Here is a 10,464-nt window from a genome sequence, read left to right as displayed (position 1 = left end):
AAATAGAGCTAACAACCTCTAATATTACCAATAACTATTATTGTATTAAAAAATTATCAAAATTTTATACTACTTCACGACCAAATATAATAATGAAATAATATTTAAATATATTGAACTGTATAATCTCGAAGCAAATGTCCTAAATTGTATTATTTATATTAAAAGAATAAAAAATAATAGATGTGAGAGGGACAGGACAAGAGATGGCAGAAAGCATAAAAGGGTGAGGACACCTGTGACAAATGGTTTGGCGTTTAGAACGAAAGAAAGACCAGTCTTCCCTTCTCTACTCTCTCTCTGTAACCTATTCTATTCTGTTCTACCCTATTCCTCTTTAATCTCTCTCTTCACAAACCTATAGCCATGACTGGTGATGCTTTTCTTCTTCACCCAACCCCAACCATCACCTCCAATTCCAATTCCACTAACCCCAAGAAACCCAAAGACAAAAAGAAGAAGAAGAAGAAGCGTGGTGGCAGCAAGAAGAAGATGACTGCTGAGCAGAGTCTCGCTTTCAAATCTGTAACTGAATGGGTGTATTTGGACCAACACCTCAACACTAACAATTCCTCCTCTGCTTCTTCTTTTATTGTCGATGATTTTGGTGTACAAAAGAGTCTTGGAAGAGGAGTGGAGAAAGTGATGTTTGAATTGCATTCACATTCCAAGTTTAGTGATGGATTCTTGTCGCCTTCCAAGCTTGTTGAGAGAGCTCATGGCAATGGGGTCAGTCATTCAAATTCCACTTATATATATAACTTTTTGAGGGGATTGCTCTAATGGGTTTTGTTTGTTTTGATTGATAGTTTGAAATGAGTGACTTTTTTACTTTATTTTTTATTTGAAAAGTGTTCCTTTCTTATTCTATGCTTCAAATATTTAGTTTTTTTTTTTTTTTTTAAATGTCGGAATACTTATTTATTTATTAAGAATGATTCTGTAATTTTGTTATGAATAAACATTATTTTTCTGCTTCTTACTGGTGAATTCTTGTGAGATTTTTTTTCTTTTTTCTTTTTATTTTAGGAATCTTGTGGTTCTTCCTTTGAATGGACATTTATGCTTTTCTAACCAACTGCTTTTGTTTGTCTGATTCTTTGAGTTCTCATTTACATATATCATATTTGTTCTGTTTCATCGGTAGAGTTATTGCTTGTGAACTTGAGTATTTTGTGCTCTTTGTTATTATTCTTTACCTAAGTTTCTTTCACGATTCAAGTTACTACAACATTTTAAAAGGCAAAGGGTGTAGATCTAAGGAAAATTATTTATGCTTTTTAAGGCTTAATTTTGTAGACAAAACAATTGTTCTCATGAAGCTGTATGTGGTCTGTGAAAGCAATTCGGCTTTGTGTTGTATAATGAAGAGGAGTACAATAATACTTGCGGTGGAATAAAGACGTAGGTAATGCTAATGGAAACAATATTTGGTTGAATGACAAGGTTCGACAATGGAGCTAGGGCGTTGCTGATGGATAGAGGACACTTATTTTTTCATATTACAATCCCATGCAGGATGTCTGAAGTTTTTGTGCAGGACCATTTTACTTGTGAGTTTTTTGCATAAATACTTATAGATATACCTATCTTTTGAAAACTTAGAGAAGGAAAAGTAGTAAAGCAGAAAAAGGAGATATTCTCTCAAGATGTAGAAGAGAAGGAAAATGATAGACAAGAAATAACCTTTTAAATATAGCATTTTCAGACTAAAGCTCATTTTCTTTGTAAGTTAGCCTTCTGTTTGATTCAGAAGAAGAGATCTTTTCTTGCTCAGTACTATCTCCTCTCCTCTGTTTCCACTGCTAACACAAGAAGTGGTTGGGCTGGATTTTTTTTTTCTTTTGGCCTGAAAAATATGCCAGTAGTTGTCATTCTGAGTTATTATTATGCTGCCTAGCTCGTTCGGAGTTATTAGGTAAATAAAGAGCAGATTTAAAACATAAAACTTCTATTTTCTTTCTACCTTATAACTCGATTGAAACCTTTTGATAAGTCAGAGGGATGTACAATATTATATTTATTTTGCTCTGCTGGTTTTATTTATTGTAGATTGATTTTTTTTTTTTAATTATTTTTAACTCTTGTTACTTATACCATTTCACATCATGACATCCGAAATTTATATGGCCAAGCTATTTTAGGAAACAGACATTATTAAGATATTGTGAGGTATTTTGATGATATGATTTACTAAAACATCAATTATATGAATTATCATTTTTTTTTATGGTATAAATTTCATAAATTATATAATATAATAATCATAATCAGTGTAAACCAACTACTTTTTTTCTTTTAAAATTTTGTTCATCGTAAACATTTAAATAATGTATATTCTGATAACCCTCCATTAAAACTGTACACTAGTGTTCTACTATTAATGTCCTCATAAGATATTTTAGCACATGAATTTGTTTTTACATCTGTTTTGTGCAGAATTATGTTGCTTCATGTTATTTTATTTAACTAATATCCTTTCTGAGGTTGCTTGGTAAAGTTTATGCAATTTCATGATTGTGAGCTTGTTGGTTATGAATGTTTTAACTGGCAATGCTTGCTATTGTCTCTATTAAGGCAAGAATGATAAAGAATTTTCTTATGTTTGATCATAGGTGTATGTTACTGGTTGAACAGGCTATTATTTGATGACCTATCATTCTTAGAGAATATCTAGATTTAATCTATTTCTTTCTGACAGCATTAGACCAAAATGATTATTTTAAATGAAACTTGAGTTTTTATATCTTCCCTACAGGTGAAGAAATGCAACCTATAAATTACTTCAATTTTTTCAACTGGCATGATCAATTTCAAGTTTTTTGTGTCCTTGATTATTATGTTCAAGTGTGGCATGGTTACAACTTTCTAAAAATCATCTACTCGGTTATTAATGTCCATCTTTATCTCAAGTTTTTGTGCTTTTCTGATTTCTCTAAGTAGATTGGATAGGAAAATATTTTTACATTTTGATTATTATTACTTTTGTAATTAGGAATTTAATTAGTACAGTGTGTTCAGAACAGGTGAAAGTTCTAGCTCTGACAGATCATGACACACTGTCTGGTATACCTGAGGCCATTGAAGCAGCTCGCCGTTTCGGGATAAAGATTATCCCAGGCGTTGAAATCAGCACAATTTTCTCTCCAAGGTTCTAATTATTTTCTGCAAACTATCATCATGTACAGTTTCTTGCCGTCATTAATTACATTGGGTTAGATCACTGTGCATTAAATATCTGCACTTTTTTTCTTAGCTCATCTCAAACTTCTTTTGTGAGGTAATCAGGATAAAAGTTGAGTGTTTATGTGTAATGAAAAGATTATTTTAGTAATATGTTTGTAGGTATATTCATTTAGTTAATTACATCTTTAGCCTTGTTTTAGTTAGTTGTAATTTTATTAATTAGGTGTTTAATATGTCCCTATGTTAGTAGTGTCAAGTTTCGACTTGGCATAGAACTTTAAACTTCTAGGCAATAAGAACCAAAAATAGTATTTAAACTTTTACTGCACTCTGACGTTCCTGCACATGAATGGAACATAACATCCACAAGCACAACTTATTATAATTTACTCAGTGAAATGGGGGTATTCACAAACATTAGAACTTGGTGAATGTAGTTTGATATCATGTTAAGTTCCCACATGATTTAAAAACTTAATTTTATAGGTTAAAGCCCAATATTATTATTTAAGCTTTCACAAGAAGTACTAGGACTGAGCCATTTGGAGGTTGGCCCATATATGTGGCCTTAAGAATTTTTTTTATTTTTTTTTTAAATGAGACTTGAATTGGATGTTGAGATACTAACTATTCATTCATCCCTTTATTTCTCGGCTTTTTCTATCTAGGTTTACCTCATTTCTTGTTCTTCGTATTGTCTCCCGTTTCGTTCTTACTCTTTATTATTGGCTCCGTTTGTTTAACTTTTTGGAATAGTATTCTATTCTGATTCTGAATAGGATTTAATTAAATAGGATATGATTCTGAGAATATATTTGGTACATTTTTGGAAAAAATTTAGATTATTTTTTAACCTTTTACATTTGTTAATTTAGCTAAACACCCCCGCACAATAAAAGTTTATAAATTAGCAAAAACACCCCCACCCAACCAATTAATTGTCAGCAGTTGGCCACCACTGTCGGACAGTCGTCGGAAGTCGCTAGAATGACGCATGACCAACTGGATCTGGTCGGTCGTACGTCGATCTGGCCGTAAATGGCCAAAGCTAAGGCCAAAGATTTGGCCCTTGACAGCCAAATCTGGCCAGACGACAGCCAAGAGATGGTCGTCGTCAACAACCAGATCTGGCCGTCAATGGCCGGATATTTGGTTGTAGATCTGGTCGAATCGAGACACGACCGGCTAGATCCAGCCAGTTGCGTGCCATTCCTGCGACTTCCAGCCACCGTTCGACGGTGGTGGCTGGCTGCCAACAATTAGTTGGGTGAATGGGGTTGTTTTTATTAATTTACAAATTTTTATTGGGAAAGGTAATTGTTAAATGTTTTGAGTTGAATAGGATAAGATTGGATTTTGAATTGAATAGTCAATATTAAAACAAATATGTATTTCACTAGATTGGATGTGATAGAGTTTAAAAAGTGTACCAATGGGCGGGATTATTTATTTATTTTGGATAAGTAAAAATTCATTAGAAAGGAAAAAGCATTTACAAAATGCCATAGCAAAATTGGCCAGCCTACCATAGGACATGCCCTAGGTTAAGCACAAAGGGATCAAGTAATCACTACGACTACTTTCTAATTGCTAGGCTAAACAATTAATACAATGAATGCAAAAAGCAAGCCACAACCGAGGCTGCCCAAAACAATACAACCTGAAACAAGCATTCACAAAAACAACCACCAAAAGCAAAACAAAGGGTGGTATCCTCTGAGGCTATACAACCCATCTGCCCCCAAATAACAAACCTACAAAAACAACCCGATCACAGCTGCCCACCAAAGGAAAGATGCAACCAGCCACAATTCCGCCCCCACCATCAAACATCCCCCCAAAAAAATCAAGCTGAACAACCTCAAGAGCAAGGTATTGAGAGCCCTCTCCAAACCACACAACAACCCTCCTCAAACGACTAAGAAGCCAAGAAGATAGAATTTGGCAGCCTCAAATCATGAGCAAGCCTCAAGTTAAATGGGGATTTCTTCACTTTAGAATGCTCCATCGCCCTCCCCCTCCCAATTTGCTTAATCTTATTCACCAATGATATGGCATCAAGGCAATCTCGCCCAAAGTGTCTATTATTTCTCTCTCACCAAATGTGGTAAACTGTAGCTCCCAAGCAAAGTCTACTAATGACATACTTTAACTTCTTAGGTTTCCATCTACAAGATATATAGTTAATACAAACTTGCTAAGGTCGAACCACATACCCCAAGTGACACATTAAGGACCTGATACCAAATGTTTCTAGTGAAAGTACAAGAGAAGAAAAGATGATCCATGGATTCCATATTACAATTACAAAAACAGCAAGTTCCAATTGAAGTAACTCCAGACCTCACAAGTTTGTCCCTCATTTGCATTCGGCTTTTAATGGCTAGCCATAACATGAAAAAGTTCCGAGGAATAGCCCTTGGAAACCATACAAGATGATGCCACTCCACCCGATCCTTATAAGTTCTAGTAACTTCCCAAGCTGTCTTAATGGTAAAAATACCCGAAGGGTTCGGATCCCATCTAACTCTATCATTGCTACCCAAGGGGAGGAAGTCCACTGCATCTTTAACTTCCATAAGGGCCAAGGAATTTTCCATCGGCCATTTCCATCTAGTTCCATAAAAAATCTCACCAACCCTAGCATAATAGAAAAGGCCCAAGTCATAGACAATCCTAGGGCCGTACCTTTGCACTAAGGGGCCTTTTGGTTGCCAATTATCATGCCACAAATGAATATTTTCCTCATTGCCTACAATGTGATGGATTCTATTCCTAACTTCTCCTCTAAGTTTCAAAATGCTTTTCCAAGCCCATGAAGCATTGCAAGGAATAGGGATATCCCAAAAACTTTTCTGACCAATCAAATAGTTTTTAACCCACTCGGTCCACCCAGAATCACCTTTAGCTTTGATAAGGTTCCACACATGTCTCATCATTGTCGCTCGATTCCACTCTTTGCTTTTTAAAATTCCAAGACCTCTCTCTTCCTTAGGTATGCACACCTCCTCCCAACTCACCCAAGCTTTAGTTTTCTTCATCTTTGAGCCCAACCAGAGGAAGTCTCTCAACTTAGAATCAATTTCATTATGAACTTTGGAGGGGAGCATAAAGACCATAGACCAATACACTTGGATACTAGAAAGGATCTCCTTAGTACCTTTGCACTAAAGGGCCTTTGGAGGGGAGCATAAAGACCATAGACCATAGACCAATCAACTTTAATAGCACACCTCCTCTCTTTAGCCAGATCTCTATCATAATGGTGCAACAACTCTTTGCTAAGTAAGATATTATCCCCAATTTTCTTTCCCCCTACAAAGGCAACTTGTGCCTTATTAATAAACTTGGGCAGTGCCACTTTAATTTTATTAGCCATTATCTTGGAAATTCTATATGTTGCTGATGCTTCATTTCTTCATTAAAAAGCAGGGGCTCTGAGTCGGAGGAGCCAGTTCATATCCTTGCGTATTACAGCAGCTGTGGGCCAGCAAGGTATGAAGAATTGGAAAGATTGCTCGCTAACATAAGGGATGGTCGTTACATACGTGCAAAGGACATGGTCTTGAAACTAAATAAACTGAAGTTGCCTCTTAAGTGGGAGCATGTGGCCAAAATTGCAGGCACGGGAGTTGCTCCTGGAAGGCTGCATGTGGCCCGAGCTATGGTTGAAGCAGGTTATGTAGAAAATCTGAAACAGGCTTTTGCAAGATATCTGTATGATGGTGGACCAGCATATTCCACGTAATAAAATAGTGCTGACTGTTGAAAATTTCTTGATTGTGGTTAATGCTTATTACTAATACATGAACATAATGACTTAAAGTTTATGTTTCCCCTGAATTCAGAGGAAGTGAACCTCTTGCAGAGGAAGCAGTGCAGTTGATAATTAAAACAGGCGGGCTAGCAGTGTTGGCTCATCCATGGGCATTGAAGAATCCTGTTGCTGTCACTAGAAGGTTGAAAGATGCTGGCCTTCATGGGATGGAGGTTTACAGAAGTGATGGAAAACTAGCAGGTAATTTTTCACTGAGCACTTTACAATCCAATGCTGCAGACTGCCTGCAACACTTTCACATCCTGAAGGCTGAAATTTTATATTTATTGAAGTCAATTATTTTGCTTGAATTGTTAAAATGTCAGTTTTCACACCACATTGAACATTGATTGTGAAGTCCTCTTGTAATTAACGCACCTTTAGAGCTTCTACTCATATACCGTACAAATGATTCAGATTGATTTATGATGCTCTTAAAGGTATTCAAATCTGCAATGATATTGGTAGAGTATTATGATCTGCATTATCATAGTAAATCAAGCTTTTTATAATTTATAATGTAGAGATGAAACCATTTCTAGAACTCTTGTTGTCCAGCTAGGGAAGAACACTCATCAATGTGTAACTGGTCTCTCATTTCGCTTGCCTTCCCATAGGTTGCATTGTGATGTAGCACTCAACTGAAATCATCAGTATCCATAGCAATTATCATTTTGTAATTCTCAAGTTTTTCCCGTGTCTCCATAAGTCTCTTGATTCTATTGTTTGATTGGCAGCATATAGTGATTTAGCGGATGCTCATGGTCTTTTGAAGCTTGGGGGTTCAGATTATCATGGAAGAGGTGGGCATGGTGAGTCTGAACTAGGAAGTGTGAACCTTCCGGTGTTGGTCTTAAATGACTTTCTTAAGGTAGCTCGGCCAATCTGGTGTGCTGCCATTAAAGAGGTTCTTAAAAGGTACGCAGACGAACCATCCGAGTTGAATCTGTCCAGCATCACAAGATTTGGTAGGGCTAGGATTTTCAAAGGAAGTCATCCTTTGAGTTGTGGCAAAGACTTGATTGACCACTACTTATCATTGTGGCTAACCAAAGAAGAGAGTCAGAATGCTGAATTTGAGGCTATGAAATTGAAACTTTCCCATGTTTCAATTAATCAAGGTGGGATAAATGTTCCTATAGAGACTAAATAATTCTAACTGCAATTGACATGATTGTACCAATTTTTTAAGGCAAGGATGATATTATTGAATTTTATCATATTTATATTTCATCATTAGGGAACATTAATGTTGTTATAAATTTCTAACACAGGTTTTATTTTTATTTTTATTTTTTTCCTTTTTTAGATTTTAATCTACCCAGAAAAATAACATGTTAGTTATGAGAATTTAAAAATAACCAACATTCAATTGCTTTGGTGAGTATAAGGATGGCAATAAGACCCCTGTAGGTTTGGATACCCGGAAAAACATGTTCCCATCGAATAGGGATTACCTGGAAAATTTCGGGGTTGGGGGTGGTGTAGGAGAATTTTTCGTACCCATCATCTGGGACGGTTACGAGGGCAGGTAGAAGTGTCTACTCTCAAAAACCAGGGTATAGGTGTCTGACCCGCACCTATACCCGTCCTTGGTTAATAATTTAGATATTAATATATTAATAATTTTCATTTGATTTGTTAAATATATGTCTGACTTGTATAAGTTTTTCTTCATTAATATATCAAAATTGAATGAAAATTGTTATAAATATATTGATTAATTGTTTAATATATATGTTAAGCTGTGATTTTTTAAAGTAAATAATATTGGTTTATTATAAGAAAGTTGAATTTTGTTTTTTCTCGATAATACAATGATCAATAATTAGTCTAAAGACTTGCCAAGAATAATCTTAGAGTGTTATAATTATTATTAATGTTATTTATTTTCATAATTTTATAAAAAGAAAAATATTTTGAATTTTTTGGGGAAGGGACAAGTATGAGCACGAGGACAAATTTCACCTTTTCCAAGCTAGTTTACCCGCCCCCATCCTCGACCCCCAAATTTTAGTGATGGCAATGGGCCGGCTGGGATCGGGTACCCCTTGGCCCAGGCCCAAGCTCGATCTGATAACAGAGGCCCAAGCTCGGCCTGAGCCTGTCACGGGTATGATAGGCAAAGCCTAGGCCTAATCCGACGGCTTTTTATGACCTTAGGCATGGCCCAAGCCCACATTTTTTTATAATGTCATTTTTAAATATTATAAATTTCAAAATTATTTTTATATAATAATTTTGAATTGATGTGCATTACACCAAGCTACTTCAAGTGAAAATTTGGGATATGTGGCTTTTGGTTGTGGACTGGTGGGAATAGGATTAGCCTGATGTTTTTATTAAGAGTATGTAAGTCTGTTTTTTGGGACTTGTAATTGCTTGCAAGAACTTTGTTGAGTATTTTAACTCCCCTCTCTCTCTCTCTCTCTCTCAGTCTCTCTCTCTCCTTGTATGCTTTGTTTGTTTGTTTTTATGTGTGTGATAAGTCTAGTAAAAAGCAAAAACAAAGGGCTGATCTACGAAAGGTTAGGAACCAACGAAAAGGTTTGGGACCACTGAAGCTCACATAAAATATTCTAGTAAAAATGTTCTTTAGAAACGAACAACAAATTAACAAAATAGAACAACCGGAGGGATAACGAATTAACTATAACAAGATTGAAACTCTTATAACCATAAACCTTTTCTCCACATATTCATTACAATATTTTCCCCTAAATTGAAACTCTACAGAAGCCACATCTGATGGAAACTGCAATTTCCAAAACAGAATTGCATTAACAATCCCGAGCTTCCATTGTAGTACTCCCAACTCTGCACAGACTGCAACTCTGCTGGAAACTGCAAAAGAAAAGCTATAGACTCCTGAAATTAAATTAACCCAAAACCCTATTAAAACAAGTCTTAAGGGAGTCCATCTCCATATAGTAAAAAAAAATGAAAACCCCCCCACGTAAACAACCAGAACAGCTCAAAATATCAACCTTTCAACATCTCTTCATTCCAAACAAAACATTCATTCATTCAATTTCTTCCACTCCAAAACCCAAAAGATTCAAAACTTCAAAAATAAAAAACCATCAAAAAAACGAAACCCATAGATTTTGGATGATAAATGAAAAGCACCAAAAAAAAAAAAAAAAAGAGTTAAGAGTCTTATTTATCTAAGCAGCTGGTGGCGACGGAGATGCGAATTGCAGAATTGCAAATGGAGAGAGAGATATGTTAGGAAGGGCAGCAGGCGGAGAAAGTTTAGGGAATGGGATGAGAAAGAGGTTAGGGTTTGGGAAAAATGAATATATATACTTAGGATAATACTATAATTAAATATATAGTATAAGGGTAAATTAGTAAAATTGACACTAAAATTTTCGGGCCGGGCTGGGCTGGGCCGGGACTGAAGATATACCCATACCCAGCCCGAACCTGTGGTCAGGCCTTAAAATCAAGCCCAGGCC

The 10,464-nt window shown here is 35.8% G+C and overlaps 1 protein-coding gene across 2 annotated transcripts; it reads left to right on the top strand.

Annotated features, from left to right (window-relative positions):
- Positions 1–260: 260 nt before the first annotated feature.
- On the top strand, positions 261–8,272 carry LOC116130697 (3',5'-nucleoside bisphosphate phosphatase). Of its 2 annotated transcripts, none has more exons than XM_031416423.1 (5): positions 261–729; positions 3,027–3,151; positions 6,619–6,930; positions 7,035–7,204; positions 7,741–8,272. In XM_031416423.1, the coding sequence occupies exons 1-5, from the start codon at positions 367–369 to the stop codon at positions 8,154–8,156; spliced, it is 1,386 nt and encodes a 461-aa protein (XP_031272283.1). In that variant the 5' UTR covers positions 261–366; the 3' UTR covers positions 8,157–8,272. The 2 variants fall into 2 exon arrangements, with proteins under 2 accessions (XP_031272283.1, XP_031272282.1); XM_031416422.1 differs by having other exon boundaries at positions 6,616–6,930.
- Positions 8,273–10,464: the final 2,192 nt, after the last annotated feature.

The sequence above is a fragment of the Pistacia vera genome, unplaced genomic scaffold (assembly GCF_008641045.1).
Source record: "Pistacia vera cultivar Batoury unplaced genomic scaffold, PisVer_v2 Contig223, whole genome shotgun sequence".
NCBI lineage: Eukaryota > Viridiplantae > Streptophyta > Magnoliopsida > Sapindales > Anacardiaceae > Pistacia > Pistacia vera.
Note: the sequence above shows the minus strand (reverse complement) of the source record. Positions and strands in the feature narration are given on the sequence as shown.